The sequence below is a fragment of the Tachypleus tridentatus genome, chromosome 1 (genome assembly GCF_004210375.1).
Source record: "Tachypleus tridentatus isolate NWPU-2018 chromosome 1, ASM421037v1, whole genome shotgun sequence".
NCBI classification, from domain to species: domain Eukaryota; kingdom Metazoa; phylum Arthropoda; class Merostomata; order Xiphosura; family Limulidae; genus Tachypleus; species Tachypleus tridentatus.
The window spans coordinates 7,498,810-7,518,051 of NC_134825.1; the positions used below are offsets into that span (position 1 = coordinate 7,498,810).

The 19,242-nt window shown below is 30.9% G+C and overlaps 1 protein-coding gene across 1 annotated transcript in view; it reads right to left on the minus strand.

Moving 5' to 3' along the window:
* Positions 1–274: 274 nt before the first annotated feature.
* The window catches only part of LOC143223543 (DNA topoisomerase 2-alpha-like), a 59,533-nt gene continuing 40,565 nt past the window's right edge, over positions 275–19,242 (minus strand). Inside the window, exons 17-20 of the mRNA XM_076451666.1 lie at positions 11,202–11,350; positions 8,461–8,692; positions 3,168–3,367; positions 275–348 (exon numbers count right to left, since the gene is read on the minus strand). Coding sequence (XP_076307781.1) covers positions 300–348; positions 3,168–3,367; positions 8,461–8,692; positions 11,202–11,350 — 630 coding nt within the window. The 3' untranslated portion in view covers positions 275–299. The remainder of the gene's footprint in view (positions 349–3,167; positions 3,368–8,460; positions 8,693–11,201; positions 11,351–19,242) is intronic.

Sequence of the window (19,242 nt, forward strand, 5' to 3'; positions counted from 1 at the left end):
TAGAATCTTTTAACTACAAACTAATCTTGATTTTAACCTCTGTGTAATCAATAATGCGGAACAGAACAACCATCTGATTTTTCCTAAGTGGCATCAAAGTTTCAAAGATTAAAATTTATAATAGCATCAGGAAGAACCAACACAAAGATAAAAAACTCTCTCATACCATTGATGTTGTATTTACAGTGGACTGAAGCTTGAAGATTTTGTGCAGCCCTTGGTGTTCAAGGTCTGCAAATTTTCATTTATTGTTATCAGAAACTTTACAGTCGCGGTCAGTATGATACTCCTTGTAGTCTCTAAACAGAGGAAACACTACTTTCAAGAATTGGAGAAACTTCTATAATGCTGAAAATACAAATCCTAATTATATGTAACTATAGTACAGCAGTATTAGATAATTCAAATTAAAGGAATGTTTAACTAAACCCTCACAGTTTATTGTTAACAGGTAGGCCTAACAAAATCCTACCCAGTACTGAGAGAACAACATGCAGTTTTTTTTTAATTATGTGAGAACAACAGTAGTAAAAAACTTGACATGATGCATAAAACATGGCACTATTGTGCAGAAACCAAACCTTTTATTTGGGTTTAGATAATCAATTATTAAAGGTTTCACAAAATATTTTTCTCTGTGGTTTTAGGAAGAAAAAATAAAAGCAGAGCAGTAGTTTGTTTTTAATGACTAGTTTTTGCAACTTACTTTACTCAAGTTTCAATACCCACATTAACTTTTAAATTTATTGTTTATGGTATACTTGAAAGCATACGGCTTGATTAGATCTAACACAATCACATAATAACTAGCAAACTGATAAGCTATTTAATAGTGCCAATTAATCAAGGATGGTCAAAATGTTGCTGCAAAAATTATTTGTCATGATTTGTGATTGACGTTTAATGATATAATCAAATATCTGTCTTCATACCTAACACAAAGAATATAAAAAATATTTTGTCAATAGAATGTTTGTAACCCTATAAGTTTACTCTGTGGTTTTAGAATAGGTCTCTGAGGCTAATCTTAACATGAGGTACACTTACACTTTGGCAGCATAATAATAATAAACATGCAATTAGTAAAAAACAGTGTATATTAATAAAGTTGATATAAAAACAGTTAATAAATAAATCAGATATCACTAATTCTCTCCAACAGTAGATATTTATTATTTAAAACTAATAAAGATCAAATTTTGATTTACTGATTTCCATATAAGGATAACTCCTTCTGGCAACACTGCTCTAAATAACTAGCTTACAATTCATCATTACAATTGCTTAGTTCACATCAACCAGGTATGTGAATTACTTTAAGGCACCTGTGCAGGATATTATACATAGTAATTGTGCTTTTAATTGCGTATTTGAAATAAAAATTATTTTATAAGCTGTCACCATCATCACAAAACAATAGGGGTACATTTCATTTGGTGGCAAGAGATGAAAACAAGAGGACAGAAATAAATTTGTTTTTATGTAAATTTATTGTTAATAAAGTAATTAAAATGTAAAAACAAAAAGACTCATTAGGTTAGATATGAAAAAAAAACAAATGAAATAATTTCTCAATGGGGTCTGCATGCAAGCTAGACATGATTTATATAATTAAATTCTATAGTTGAAGCTACACTTTCACCATTTTGTACAGCTAGTTATGTGGGTTTAATAGTTAGATGTTTCTTTTAATATGGTGGTAACATGATGGGAGAAAAGTATTTTCAATCTTAACATTAAAACTACCTTGCATTCAGACTAATCATGTTCTGACTCCATAAATTCACAGACAGATATTTAATTGAAGTACTTAGTGAAAATTATATTCACAATCAGCTTACCAAACTTCATGAAGACAAACTTTCTATATTACGTTATAATATGTATAGTTTCATGGTTATCTGGTGGATATTGTGTGGAGAACTACAGCAGCTAATTTTAAAGTATCACTAAGATTGCCAAATATTAATGAAGAATTTCTATAAAACTCAATGTACCAAGAATGGCTTTATAACAATGTTTAACAGTATAATATAGGAAAATGAAGAATTCAACAACATTAAGTTGAAGTAGAGTAAGGTGGAGTAGCTGAACTTAGTTTTTTGAAGGTAATTTGGATTTTTTTTATTCAGCTCATTATTTATACATGTTCTCACTTTTAGTAGCTCAGTCTCAGGTCACACTAGATACTGTAACTTCTGGCAAAAATTATCTTAGCAAGTGAAACAAATACAACTTAGAACTTAACCCTTTGTATACACATTTGCACACATTAAGTTTTTATACTACAACTTGTGATGCAGTGTGCATCTTCACAAAATTTGGTAGGCCTTTAGTAAAGTTTGCAAATATTTTATAGATAAAAAAACAGATAGTTTTAATGAATTATTCTCACTAAAGACTTGTTTGTGAAAATATCATGTTTGTTTCATTACTAGATCAAATACAAAGTGATTTTCATGTTATGATTAAAACAAAAACAAAACCTATTCTTCATCCCTAAAATCCCAAATATTATTTGTTATTCTAAAATACCCTGAATACATTTCAAATGTTTGTTTTCAATAAGATTATATTTTGTCTGTCATTTTCTGTACTCTAACTATGTGGGGGCTGTCAATTTGACCGACCTTGTAACCACCATAAAAATATTAGAAAATAAATATAAATTATACTTTTCTTCATTCTAGAATTACTGTAGATTATAACATGAAAATAAAAATGTTTAGTCTAAATAGCTTAAGGCTCATAGCATTACATATTCAATAAATTTATTATATTGACCTTCCAGTTATGCCTGCTAACATTACAATAACTTGCACTGATGCAGCACACATGGACTAATGTTACTGTATCCAAAACTATAAAACTGACTTTTAGTCCTTACAAAGTGAGGCCGTCTTGGCTGTATTTCAGTGGACTCATAATATTTTGTAATATACAGTCACATTTTAATAATTATACATTATATATGTATATCAATTATTACTATTTACAAATAAGTTATTAAATTTGTTTTTCTTAAAATAATTTTTGTGACTCCTCTTCAGATCTTGATTAAATATCAACTGAAGAATATCCATGTAAGTGTATTAAAACATTTCTCCAGTGAAGAAAGTAACCATCTACCATTTTGTCCATTATATATCCAATTTATTCCTACATACACTATCAAGGGTTTTGTCTTCTCTGTACCATGAACCATTGGCTCCAAAACTTGTTCCTTGTAAGACTGAGTCCATGTGCGAACTGGTAACTCTGTAATCTCTAACTTGTTTGCTCCCAAGAGTGCTATCTCACCACTTATTACAAAACGCTGACTGTCTAACTGTTCTATTGAGCCACAAAAATTCTTGAACCATGGTCTCTATTCAGAAGTAAATAAAAAACATTTACATTAACTTGTTCTCCTTTTCATAATGACACATAGAGAAAATGTGTCAACAAAATTTTCACATATGCAAAAATATTTTAATGTCAAATTCTCATAAAAACTGTAGCCTGTATATATGTATTGAACTTAGCGAAATGAAACTATTGTTTTAAGTGTAAAAAATAATCAGTTCTCCACATACAAAGAAATGAAAACTGTATACAAGAAACTCCACCACTTTCCTACCAATAATCAGCTCTACTAAAATAAACATTGAAATACAAGAATATTACACTGTTAGTAAAAACTAACATAATAAACTGGTGTTTAGAGACTGAAAGCTTGTGTACAAATACACATACATGTACAGAAAGAAAAAAATGTACTGCATGTATTTATGTACATACATAGATGTAAACAGAGATAAATCTTGGTACATACATGTATAACCACAGATTATTTTATGTCTACACCTATATATGTATGTATGTATGTATATATATGTATGTGTACACAGAAAGCTTTATGAACATTTAAATAACACTAAACTCTTATCAGCAAACACTGTGACAGCCTAATATAATATAAACTATAATCATTACATGAGAGACCAAAGTATTTTCTTTATTCATGTGGTGATTACAATGTGCAACCATTGTTCAATTGTGTTACCAAAGTCATGATAGTTTTGTTTTTTAAAATGAATGAAATAATTAAAAAAAACAACTATAAACCTAATTGTCAATTTTTGGCTTCTTATTATAATTTATAATCAAATGATGGAAATCATTAAATTTTTCATCTTTGCAGAAAAAAACTTGTCAACAGATGAAACCATACATAAGTTTATAACAGCTTTGAAGCTTATTCTGAGTTAAAATAATTTAAAACAGTGAATTTTTCAAGTTGGTGATGCAAAGAACTTTTGAATTGCATGATCTGATTGTTTTAAAACTTTATTTCTAAAGTTTTTAGAATTATAAATGTATCACCTGAAACCTTGAAATACTTTCTTTTAATTTATTTCTTATAAAGCTTTCTTTGTTCATCCTACAGGTATACAGGGACGTAAAGCACTTCCATTGACTGGATACATCTGTATGTTGTACAGGAGTTTTTGCAGTCAGTTAGTTATGATACTCTGTTGTTTATATGTCATGAAAATGGAATAAATTAACATAATGAGTTTCCCTGCATGTTCATTCATTTCACTGAAGTGACTGTTTTGGCATGTAATTTTTACATTAGTTCTGAAACGAGAGTCCAGAACGAATATTTTGTTTTCATTATTAGCTAAAAATATTAAATTTATGTTTCAAAAGGTTATAGACATTTTCACGTATTTAAAATGTCTGCGTATATATGCAGTGACTTTTACAAGTTATGTTTATTAATAATAATAAAAAAAACTGACAAAATATAAAATACTGAGAAATGCAGAGTTAAATGGAATGTCTCTTGATAAAGTCCACAAAAGTTAATATCTTTAATACTGAAAATGTATTACTGATAGGTACCTACTTTATCTCCCCCATAACTATCTCAACCTTCAACTGCCTTTTAGGTATTGATAAGTATTATGAACAACACACCAGTCTTTCATACCTGTATAGTATTGATAAGTCTTACGAACAGCACACCAGTCTTTCATACCCATATAGTATTGATAAGTCTTACAAACAGCACACCAGTCTTTCATACCTGTATAGTATTGATAAGTCTTACGAACAACACACCAGTCTTTTATACCTCTATAGTATTGATAAGTCTTACAAACAGCACACCAGTCTTTCACACCCGTATAGTATTGATAAGTCTTACAAACAGCACACCAGTCTTTCATACCCGTATAGTATTGATAAGTATTATGAACAACACACCAGTCTTTCATACCTCTATAGTATTGATAAGTCTTACAAACAGCACACCAGTCTTTCATACCCATATAGTATTGATAAGTCTTACAAACAGCACACCAGTCTTTCATACCCGTATAGTATTGATAAGTCTTACTTAACAACACACCAGTCTTTCATACCTCTATAGTATTGATAAGTCTTACAAACAGCACACCAGTCTTTCACACCCAGATAGTATTGATAAGTCTTACTAACAACACACCAGTCTTTTATACCCTATAGTATTGATAAGTCTTACAAACAGCACACCAGTCTTTCACACCCAGATAGTATTGATAAGTCTTACAAACAGCACACCAGTCTTTCATACCCGTATAGTATTGATAAGTCTTACGAACAACACACCAGTCTTTTATACCTCTATAGTATTGATAAGTCTTAAAAACAGCACACCAGTTTTTCATACCCTTATAGTATTGATAAGTCTTACAAACAGCACACCAGTTTTTCATACCCTTATAGTATTGATAAGTCTTACAAACAGCACACCAGTCTTTCACACCCGTATAGTATTGATAAGTGTTACAAACAGCACACCAGTCTTTCATACCTGTATAGTATTGATAAGTATTATGAACAACACACCAGTCTTTCATATCTCTATAGTATTGATAAGTCTTACGAGCAGCACACCAGTCTTTCATACCTGTATAGTATTGATAAGTCTTACGAGCAGCACACCAGTCTTTCATACCTGTATAGTATTGATAAGTCTTACGAACAGCACACCAGTCTTTCATACCTGTATAGTATTGATAAGTCTTACGAACAGCACACCAGTCTTTCATACCCATATAGTATTGATAAGTCTTACAAACAGCACACCAGTCTTTCACACCTGTATAGTATTGATAAGTCTTACGAAGAGCACACCAGTCTTTCATACCCATATAGTATTGATAAGTCTTACAAACAGCACACCAGTCTTTCATACCCATTATAGTATTGATAAGTCTTACACGAACAACACACCAGTCTTTTATACCTCTATAGTATTGATAAGTCTTACAAACAGCACACCAGTCTTTCACACCCGTATAGTATTGATAAGTCTTACAAACAGCACACCAGTCTTTCATACCTCTATAGTATTGATAAGTCTTACAAACAGCACACCAGTTTTTCATACCTCTATAGTATTGATAAGTCTTACAAACAGCACAACAATTTTTCATACCCTTATAGTACTGATATGTCTTACAAACAGCACACCAGTCTTTCATACCCTATAGTACTGATAAGTTTTAAGAACAGCACACCAGTCTTTCATACCCCTCTACTTTTTTGTGTCATTGCAGCAGCATGTGCTCATCATGTGACCACCCTCCACCAATCCCACTGTACCCTCTATAATAGGGCAGGCAGCTCCCTCTACCATTGCAACACAATCCTCACTTTTGAAACTTGGCATATACAAACCCCAAAACACCAGCATATCATTGTTAGAAAACGTTATCTTCCCAAACCTTTGCTCTCCCACAGCTGGAATCCCACATTAGAAAGGTAGAAAGGACAGTGAAGTTGAGAAAACAAATAATCAAGCAGAGAGCAACTACAACAAGAAAAATCAGTATTAAAATACAAAGCAGACCTGTGGTGTATAACACTATATCTGGAACAGTATTCTCTTCACCCAGTAAAGAAAACAAGTCAGGTAAAGCAATCTGCAACTCCCACCAAATTAATGCCTAAATCTCCTCAGTCAGCATCAGCAACATGAGTTTTATCCATATTTGTGGACTTCTTCACATTCCACATCCGATTTCAAATTCACAGGTCCAAGTGGACCTTCAAAAAAATATGTAAAAGAACCATTAAATGAACAAGTAACTAGAAGTGAAAACTACTGAGAAAACACATCTGAACACTGTTGTGCTAATCACGTGACAACTGTGTGACAGTATAGAAGGTGCAATGGAATTGGTGGAGGGTAGTCACATGATCAGCAATCACTGCAATAACACAAAAAATGTAGGGGCACAAAAGACTCGTCAGCTGTTCACAAACTTCTTACCAATGCCTAAACAACAAATGAAAGTCAATATAGTATTGGGAGGAGGAGGGTAGTAGTACCATTTTGGAATTTGGAGGATCTGAAATGGTTTTTGGATGATTGCTTTGGATACTTGTACAGAGATACACAAAGGATATCTATATTTAATTTTGAATTGACAAAATAGCAGGGGACACAACTGCTCAGCAAACTTAAGTGAAACATATTCTTGCAAGATGCCATTAAATTTTAAATGATGAAATTTGTAACAGAATGCTGCTTATTTTTGTTTTATATTCATAAAAGTAGTGGTCATGTTTTCCTGACAAGCTATGAAATGGAGTATAGTTTTCTCACTGGTATATAGGACTCTGGTTGAAGAATAGCCTAGTAGTTACTGTTTAAACAAATATCCATTAACCTTTAAATAACTGACTTGTTTATGTATCATTTATAATTAGTTGAAGTCTACACATTCCATCATGCAGTGCAATTTTATGATTTTGCTTTTCAGAACACTCAATATAAAAAACTGACCAACAACACAGGTGAAAATCACTCATTTTCTAGCAAGTTCTCTATTGCAATAAAGGCAGTATTCATTTACATTCATTCTGTTTGGCTAGCATATTTTTAGAAGCAATGGCTACTGTGAAGCAACTTGATACAAAAAATAGCTTGGACAAACATGTTTAAACCTCCATCAGTACTTCTAAAGTTAAGTTACAAACGGCTCTTGCATTTGTAAATGCGAGATTAGTTTCTTTAAACTTTAATCACAGGTGTTGTATTTACTTTGTAATAGCTTTCATATACCTTTGTTAACAGGTAAAATATAAAACAGCACTAAATTTATATGCCGAGATAGAGATACCATTGAAGACACTAGTGTATAGTTTTAAGTATTTAACTTTCAAAGTTCCAGATACAGATGTGCACATAATAGATACCATAAATCCTATAATACAGACCGAAAATGTCTACATTCACTGTGAAGCAACTCAGATTCATCTTTCTTTATGCTCATTGGATCTTATGCACTGTCAAAATCTGAAATGTTTTAAAAGCAAAGTAACTAACCATTAAAATATATAATTTTATATGCCCTACTACACATTGTTCAGTATTTCTTCCACATACTGCATCACAGGAATCCACAACAAGTTTGTACATACCAAGGGCTTGGGTTCCTCTCCAACAATCATTCTACGGAGATTCTCCACTATCTCTCTGGGATTATAGTTTGGAATCTTAGTGCTCCATCCAGTTCCAATACCCTCTGTTCCATTCACCAAGATCATAGGAATTATGGGAACATAAAACTCTGGCTCAATCTTCTGGTTGTCTTCATAGAGATGATTCAAAAGAGGTTCATCAACAGAAGGAAATATGTGCTTTGCCAAAGGACTGCAAAAAAAAAATATAAATAAATAAATAACTAGCACCAAAAAATAGCACTTGTCTACTAAACCTTACTGAAGTTCAGATAAAATTCATAAGAATTAAGGTTTTCCAAAAAAATTATTTTCAAAGAAAAAAATAATTTTTTTCACCAAGATAAAACACAATCATTAATTTGCATTTTGTTGTATAAAATAGTTAACAGTAATACACTTAAAATAAACTTGTGTTAAAAATTGAAGAAAAAAAATATGAAATTTTGCTTTCACCTAAATACTGATACTTTCACTTCTCCTTACAATGATTATAATCACCGAGTGGTTATAAGGAGAAAATTTAATATTTAGAGTTTAATATGTAGTTTTGGTTAGGGTCAATTGATTAATCCTATTGACCTTGGTATTTTTTTACTGTGCATTACACAAAGTTTTAGCATGTTACATTCAAAATGTTATTAAACAACTTTCTGTTTATGTTACACCCATGAGAATGGAATAAAATATTAGCTGATAATTCAGATTTTAATAGTATACAAGTTTTAAGTTCTTAACTCTACAAATCAATATTTGAAAAAAAACTTGAATGTCACACGTTTTCTCTTAGCATATTCTCATCCATATTTTATCCACCACCCCTTGAAAAGTACAAAATTAAACTTAAATTACTCTCTATAAAAATTGTCATTGGTCAGTTAAACCACGTTTGTTATAGTATTCAACTCTGGATACAGAGCTATCAAATAGAAAATTAGACCCCCCCTGCCACTTGTCACATCCTATCTTTTATATTTGTTAATAAGTTCACTCTTACTTTTAAATATATTTTACCTATAACCAATATAAACTTAAGGTGTTCATACATCAAATGACGTGTTGTATAATGTTAAACAGCCAGAAAATGTTTGAGAGGTTTTGTTTGTTTGTTTTTTGGAATTTCGACAAAGCTACTCGAGGGCTATCTGTGCTAGCCATCCCTAATTTAGCAGTGTAAGACTAGAGGAAGGCAACTAGTCATCACCACCCGCCAACTCTTGGGCTACTCTTTTACCAACTAATAGTGGGATTGACCGTAACATTATACACCCCCACGGCTGGGAGGCGAGCATGCTTAGCGACACAGCGCCAACCCGCCCCTCAGATTACGAAGTCGCGACGCCTTATGCTTGGCCATGCCAGGCTTGTTTGAGAGGTAAGGGAGTTTGTTTACTTTTTCATTTTGTTAGTTTATATCCTTTGAGCATTATTTAATTAAATAAAATTATTAATTGTAATACTACAAGTAGTATAACAAAATTAGGTTAACTCTCTTCGTCAACTGAAAGCAAAAAAGAAAAAAAGGTTTGATATGTATTTTATTTCTTGTTTTTTATGTTTATTCTTTATGTGCAATTATAAAAGTAACAAATGTAAAAAGAAAGATATTTTTAGGTTAGTTAAGATTAGATTTCATAAAATAAGTAATAATAATATAAAAATGTTTCATGAGGCACAGATGCACGTTGCTTTTACTAATTGTGGTAGTTTGTAGGTAATGTAATTCCACAGCATAATGTGAGGTGCACATTCCCTGAGATATTTACAACTTATAAGTGTACAGACAGTAGTAAGTCACAGATCAAATGGCAGTAAAGCAATGAAATTTAATTATAAATATATCTATAAAGTTACAAACTTAGAGCTTATAGGATAAATTAATGTGGTTTTATAAAACAATATGAAGTCTATACAAAGAGAAAAATGAGTAATTTAGTTTTGTTTTGGTGGTTACAAGGTCAGTTAGATTTACCATTTACTCAAAAAAAAAGTTTTAAATGCTTTTAGGTCTTAGGGATTACACAAAGGAAGTTTGAGATTTTTGATATAAGTATTTTTAATTTTTAGCATGAAAATTACTTTGTACACAAGTTATTAAAAACAAACACTCAATATATTTGTGAACAAATCTTTATTTTACTTTTTTAGATATACCTCAATAAAAATATTTTTGTATGTTAAAGACATAATATTAAGTGAAATACTGAAACATTTTTCATGTGGATTGAACCCATGTAAAAATGACTTAAAAATATTTATATCATCTAAACAAAATCAAAACTTAGCTACATATTTAAAAAATAGCAAAGGGTTAAAAGTAGGATTTTCATTGTGCTTATACTTGATAAATTAGGAAGGATAAAATTACAAATCAGAGTAAAATATTATGCTAGCTCTTTATATAAAAATAATGTTTGGTGGGAAATGGTAGTAAACCATGGCATAGAAAATACTTCCTAACAGGTCACATATGTTTTTAGATTTTCATTAATTATAGTTTAAAAATACTAAGTATAATCTTACCATAAAAAACTTTACCTAAATATTTTGAAGTCATACAATGAACTTGAACAAGTCTTAACACTGAACAGTTAGTTTCTGTCAAACCTTACTGTTACAAGACATCACTCTGCACAGTTTTATTATTTATAAAGATACAATACAGAAAATCTCTGTCATGTCGTTTTCCAAATGTTATCTACCTGAGCATTGTGAAAATGTATCGAGGGCTAGCAGAATCCTTCCCTCCCTGCAGTCGAGTACCAAACTGTCCAATGGGTTGCAACAAATTGATATTGTTGCTACCAACAAAGTTTTGTGCCAAGTTGATAATGGTTGCCATTAGAGAGTTCTGAAATAAACAACACAAGTTTTAATATTATGCAAATACCAAAGAATTCCTATTTATGTAATAACAGGTCACAAAATTCATTTTGATCCTGGGTTTTCAATAGCTTTAATTCACCAATTGTGAAAAATTTATCCTCAAAAGATCACTGGGATGTTGTAACAGAAACAGAGATTACATTCTGTAAATCCCTTGCAAAAGATGTGTCAAAGTTCATGTGTCACAACCTTTACAAAATTACATTTGAAATTTAATTAAACTACTTTCTTTTCAATATATACAAATAAACATGGTACCAAAACATAGTTAATAAATCAAATATTTTAATCTTATAAAAATTTTAAGTTTTTAATTTTACAAAGAAATATTTTAAAAAAATCTCAATCACTCATAGTAAGAGAACTATAATACTTGTTCTCTAGTTCTTCTCAATCACTCCTAGTAAGAGAACTATAATATTTGTTCTATAGTTCTTCTCAATCACTCCTAGTAAGAGAACTATAATACTTGTTTTATAGTTCTTCTCAATCACTCCTAGTAAGAGAACTATAATATTTGTTCTCTAGTTCTTCTCAATAACTCCTAGTAAGAGAACTATAATATTTGTTCTCTAGTTCTTCTCAATAACTCCTAGTAAGAGAACTATAATATTTGTTCTCTTGTTCTTCTCAATCACTCTTAGTAAGAGAACTATAATATTTGTTCTCTAGTTCTTCTCAATCACTCCTAGTAAGAGAACTATAATATTTGTTCTCTAGTTCTTCTCAATCACTCCTAGTAAGAGAACTATAATATTTGTTCTCTAGTTCTTCTCAATAACTCCTAGTAAGAGAACTATAATATTTGTTCTCTTGTTCTTCTCAATCACTCCTAGTAAGAGAACTATAATACTTGTTCTCTAGTTCTTCTCAATCACTCCTAGTAAGAGAACTATATTTGTTCTCTAGTTCTTCTCAATCACTCCTAGTAAGAGAACTATAATATTTGTTCTCTAGTTCTTCTCAACAACTCCTAGTAAGAGAACTATAATATTTGTTCTCTAGTTCTTCTCAATCACTCCTAGTAAGAGAACTATAATATTTGTTCTCTAGTTCTTCTCAATAACTCCTAGTAAGAGAACTATAATATTTGTTCTCTTGTTCTTCTCAATCACTCCTAGAAAGAGAACTATAATACTTGTTCTCTAGTTCTTCTCAATCACTCCTAGTGAGAACTATAATATTTGTTCTCTAGTTCTTCTCAATCACTCCTAGTAAGAGAACTATAATATTTGTTCTCTAGTTCTTCTCAATCACTCCTAGTAAGAGAACTATAATATTTGTTCTCTAGTTCTTCTCAATCACTCCTAGTAAGAGAACTATAATATTTGTTCTCTTGTTCTTCTCAATCACTCCTAGTAAGAGAACTATAATATTTGTTCTCTAGTTCTTCTCAATAACTCCTAGTAAGAGAACTATAATATTTGTTCTCTAGTTCTTCTCAATCACTCCTAGTAAGAGAACTATAATATTTGTTCTCTTGTTCTTCTCAATCACTCCTTGTAAGAGAACTATAATACTTGTTCTCTAGTTCTTCTCAATCACTCCTAGTAAGAGAACTATAATACTTGTTCTCTAGTTCTTCTCAATCACTCCTAGTAAGAGAACTATAATATTTGTTCTCTAGTTCTTCTCAATCACTCCTAGTAAGAGAACTATAATATTTGTTCTCTTGTTCTTCTCAATCACTCCTAGTAAGAGAACTATATTTGTTCTCTAGTTCTTCTCAATCACCCTAGTAAAATAACTATAATACTTGTTCTCTAGTTCTTCTCAATAACTCCTAGTAAGAGAACTATAATATTTGTTCTCTAGTTCTTCTCAATCACTCCTAGTAAAATAACTATAATATTTGTTCTCTAGTTCTTCTCAATCACTCCTAGTAAGAAAACTATAATATTTGTTCTCTAGTTCTTCAATCACTCCTAGTAAGAGAACTATAATACTTGTTCTCTAGTTCTTCTCAATAACTCCTAGTAAGAGAACTATAATATTTGTTCTCTAGTTCTTCTCAATCACTCCTAGTAAGAGAACTATAATATTTGTTCTCTTGTTCTTCTCAATCACTCCTTGTAAGAGAACTATAATACTTGTTCTCTAGTTCTTCTCAATCACTCCTAGTAAGAGAACTATAATACTTGTTCTCTAGTTCTTCTCAATCACTCTTAGTAAGAGAACTATAATATTTGTTCTCTAGTTCTTCTCAATCACTCCTAGTAAGAGAACTATAATATTTGTTCTCTAGTTCTTCTCAATCACTCCTAGTAAGAGAACTATAATATTTGTTCTCTAGTTCTTCTCAATCACTCCTAGTAAGAGAACTATAATACTTGTTCTCTAGTTCTTCTCAATCACTCCTAGTAAGAGAACTATATTTGTTCTCTAGTTCTTCTCAACAACTCCTAGTAAGAGAACTATAATATTTGTTCTCTAGTTCTTCTCAATCACTCCTAGTAAGAGAACTATAATATTTGTTCTCTAGTTCTTCTCAATAACTCCTAGTAAGAGAACTATAATATTTGTTCTCTTGTTCTTCTCAATCACTCCTAGAAAGAGAACTATAATACTTGTTCTCTAGTTCTTCTCAATCACTCCTAGTGAGAACTATAATATTTGTTCTCTAGTTCTTCTCAATCACTCCTAGTAAGAGAACTATAATATTTGTTCTCTAGTTCTTCTCAATCACTCCTAGTAAGAGAACTATAATATTTGTTCTCTTGTTCTTCTCAATCACTCCTAGTAAGAGAACTATAATATTTGTTCTCTAGTTCTTCTCAATAACTCCTAGTAAGAGAACTATAATATTTGTTCTCTAGTTCTTCTCAATCACTCCTAGTAAGAGAACTATAATATTTGTTCTCTTGTTCTTCTCAATCACTCCTTGTAAGAGAACTATAATACTTGTTCTCTAGTTCTTCTCAATCACTCCTAGTAAGAGAACTATAATACTTGTTCTCTAGTTCTTCTCAATAACTCCTAGTAAGAGAACTATAATATTTGTTCTCTTGTTCTTCTCAATCACTCCTAGTAAGAGAACTATAATACTTGTTCTCTAGTTCTTCCTCAATCACTCCTAGTAAGAGAACTATATTTGTTCTCTGTTCTTCTCAATCACTCCTAGTAAGAGAACTATAATATTTGTTCTCTAGTTCTTCTCAACAACTCCTAGTAAGAGAACTATAATATTTGTTCTCTAGTTCTTCTCAATCACTCCTAGTAAGAGAACTATAATATTTGTTCTCTAGTTCTTCTCAATAACTCCTAGTAAGAGAACTATAATATTTGTTCTCTTGTTCTTCTCAATCACTCCTAGAAAGAGAACTATAATACTTGTTCTCTAGTTCTTCTCAATCACTCCTAGTGAGAACTATAATATTTGTTCTCTAGTTCTTCTCAATCACTCCTAGTAAGAGAACTATAATATTTGTTCTCTAGTTCTTCTCAATCACTCCTAGTAAGAGAACTATAATATTTGTTCTCTAGTTCTTCTCAATCACTCCTAGTAAGAGAACTATAATATTTGTTCTCTTGTTCTTCTCAATCACTCCTAGTAAGAGAACTATAATATTTGTTCTCTAGTTCTTCTCAATAACTCCTAGTAAGAGAACTATAATATTTGTTCTCTAGTTCTTCTCAATCACTCCTAGTAAGAGAACTATAATATTTGTTCTCTTGTTCTTCTCAATCACTCCTTGTAAGAGAACTATAATACTTGTTCTCTAGTTCTTCTCAATCACTCCTAGTAAGAGAACTATAATACTTGTTCTCTAGTTCTTCTCAATCACTCCTAGTAAGAGAACTATAATATTTGTTCTCTAGTTCTTCTCAATCACTCCTAGTAAGAGAACTATAATATTTGTTCTCTTGTTCTTCTCAATCACTCCTAGTAAGAGAACTATATTTGTTCTCTAGTTCTTCTCAATCACTCCTAGTAAAATAACTATAATACTTGTTCTCTAGTTCTTCTCAATAACTCCTAGTAAGAGAACTATAATATTTGTTCTCTAGTTCTTCTCAATCACTCCTAGTAAAATAACTATAATATTTGTTCTCTAGTTCTTCTCAATCACTCCTAGTAAGAAAACTATAATATTTGTTCTCTAGTTCTTCTCAATCACTCCTAGTAAGAGAACTATAATACTTGTTCTCTAGTTCTTCTCAATAACTCCTAGTAAGAGAACTATAATATTTGTTCTCTAGTTCTTCTCAATCACTCCTAGTAAGAGAACTATAATATTTGTTCTCTTGTTCTTCTCAATCACTCCTTGTAAGAGAACTATAATACTTGTTCTCTAGTTCTTCTCAATCACTCCTAGTAAGAGAACTATAATACTTGTTCTCTAGTTCTTCTCAATCACTCTTAGTAAGAGAACTATAATATTTGTTCTCTAGTTCTTCTCAATCACTCCTAGTAAGAGAACTATAATATTTGTTCTCTAGTTCTTCTCAATCACTCCTAGTAAGAGAACTATAATATTTGTTCTCTAGTTCTTCTCAATAACTCCTAGTAAGAGAACTATAATATTTGTTCTCTTGTTCTTCTCAATCACTCCTAGTAAGAGAACTATAATACTTGTTCTCTAGTTCTTCTCAATCACTCCTAGTAAGAGAACTATATTTGTTCTCTAGTTCTTCTCAATCACTCCTAGTAAGAGAACTATAATATTTGTTCTCTAGTTCTTCTCAACAACTCCTAGTAAGAGAACTATAATATTTGTTCTCTAGTTCTTCTCAATCACTCCTAGTAAGAGAACTATAATATTTGTTCTCTAGTTCTTCTCAATAACTCCTAGTAAGAGAACTATAATATTTGTTCTCTTGTTCTTCTCAATCACTCCTAGAAAGAGAACTATAATACTTGTTCTCTAGTTCTTCTCAATCACTCCTAGTGAGAACTATAATATTTGTTCTCTAGTTCTTCTCAATCACTCCTAGTAAGAGAACTATAATATTTGTTCTCTAGTTCTTCTCAATCACTCCTAGTAAGAGAACTATAATATTTGTTCTCTTGTTCTTCTCAATCACTCCTAGTAAGAGAACTATAATATTTGTTCTCTAGTTCTTCTCAATCACTCCTAGTAAGAGAACTATAATATTTGTTCTCTAGTTCTTCTCAATCACTCCTAGTAAGAGAACTATAATATTTGTTCTCTTGTTCTTCTCAATCACTCCTAGTAAGAGAACTATATTTGTTCTCTAGTTCTTATCAATCACTCCTAGTAAAATAACTATAATACTTGTTCTCTAGTTCTTCTCAATAACTCCTAGTAAGAGAACTATAATATTTGTTCTCTAGTTCTTCTCAATCACTCCTAGTAAAATAACTATAATATTTGTTCTCTAGTTCTTCTCAATCACTCCTAGTAAGAGAACTATAATATTTGTTCTCTAGTTCTTCTCAATAACTCCTAGTAAGAGAACTATAATATTTGTTCTCTAGTTCTTCTCAATCACTCCTAGTAAGAGAACTATAATATTTGTTCTCTTGTTCTTCTCAATCACTCCTTGTAAGAGAACTATAATACTTGTTCTCTAGTTCTTCTCAATCACTCCTAGTAAGAGAACTATAATACTTGTTCTCTAGTTCTTCTCAATCACTCCTAGTAAGAGAACTATAATATTTGTTCTCTAGTTCTTCTCAATCACTCCTAGTAAGAGAACTATAATATTTGTTCTCTTGTTCTTCTCAATCACTCCTAGTAAGAGAACTATAATATTTGTTCTCTAGTTCTTCTCAATCACTCCTAGTAAGAGAACTATAATATTTGTTCTCTAGTTCTTCTCAATCACTCCTAGTAAGAGAACTATAATATTTGTTCTCTTGTTCTTCTCAATCACTCCTAGTAAGAGAACTATATTTGTTCTCTAGTTCTTATCAATCACTCCTAGTAAAATAACTATAATACTTGTTCTCTAGTTCTTCTCAATAACTCCTAGTAAGAGAACTATAATATTTGTTCTCTAGTTCTTCTCAATCACTCCTAGTAAAATAACTATAATATTTGTTCTCTAGTTCTTCTCAATCACTCCTAGTAAGAAAACTATAATATTTGTTCTCTAGTTCTTCTCAATCACTCCTAGTAAGAGAACTATAATACTTGTTCTCTAGTTCTTCTCAATCACTCCTAGTAAGAGAACTATAATATTTGTTCTCTAGTTCTTCTCAATCACTCCTAGTAAGAGAACTATAATACTTGTTCTCTAGTTCTTCTCAATCACTCCTAGTAAGAGAACTATAATATTTGTTCTCTAGTTCTTCTCAATCACTCCTAGTAAGAGAACTATAATATTTGTTCTCTAGTTCTTCTCAATCACTCCTAGTAAGAGAACTATAATACTTGTTCTCTAGTTCTTCTCAATCACTCCTAGTAAGAGAACTATAATATTTGTTCTCTAGTTCTTCTCAATCACTCCTAGTAAAATAACTATAATACTTGTTCTCTAGTTCTTCTCAATCACTCCTAGTAAGAGAACTATAATATTTGTTCTCTAGTTCTTCTCAATCACTCCTAGTAAGAGAACTATAATATTTGTTCTCTGGTTCTTCTCTCTTCTCTGATTTATTTATCACCACTCCCTGATGTACAGAATTTAATCTAAGTTACTTATTATAAAATATATATATATATATTACTGAGGTAAAGTCTAATTTTTATAGACTCCAATCTTACTTGTTTATGGAGTCACAAACTACAAAATGTAACACCCATCTCTCACATCCTCTCTTTCATAAATTGTCAATAACTGTCATTTTATGTTGAATCATTTATAACTAATGGAAAGGTAAAGTTCTTATTTATTAAATAAAATACAAGTTTATATTGTCTTCCATACAGAGTATTGGCAGTTTCATCCTGACTTTGACAGTTTATCTCACGGTGTTCAGATCGATTAGCTTCAGGAATCAATTTAAAACTTATATTTAGAGAGCCAGTTGAATTATAATAGTTATAGGGCATTGCTTGCTTTAGTTGTGCTATTATTCTGTATTTTTAGATGCATTATTTAAGTAAATAAATATCATTTAAAGTACTAGTACCATCATTATAAAAAGTAGACTCAAGTTTTATTGGCAACTGGTGGTAAAAAAGAAAAACAAAAACAAAAATCAAATATAAGTACTGTATTTTTTGTATTTCATGTCTAAGACTTATTCATCATTAAGAAATTAAAATGTCAAAAATTAGAAACATATTAGATTTGATAATGAAAGATGATAATAATAATCATAAAAATCATTTATGAACAGTTCTTCCATTATGTCACTTAATACAGTAACATGTATACAAGTGATTTACAAACTGTGTGGCGGGATTATAAATCAGACATGGTTCCATTATGTCACTTAATACAGTAACATGTATACAAGTAATTTACAAACTGTGTGGTGGATTATAAATTAGACATGGTTCCATTATGTAACTTAATACTGAACATGTACACAAGTGATTCACAAACTGTGTGATGGGATTATAAATCAGACATGGTTCCATTATGTCACTTAATACTGTAGCATGTATACAAGTGATTTACAAACTGTGTGGTGGGATTATAAATCAGACATGGTTCCATTATGTCACTTAATACTGTAGCATGTATACAAGTGATTTACAAACTGTGTGGTGGGATTATAAATCAGACATGGTTCCATTATGTCACTTAATAAAGTAACATGTATACAAGTGATTTACAAACTGTGTGGTGGGATTATAAATCAGACATGGTTCCATTATGTCACTTAATAAAGTAACATGTATACAAGTGATTTACAAACTGTGTGGTGGGATTATAAATCAGACATGGTTCCATTATGTCACTTAATAAAGTAACATGTATACAAGTAATTTACAAACTGTG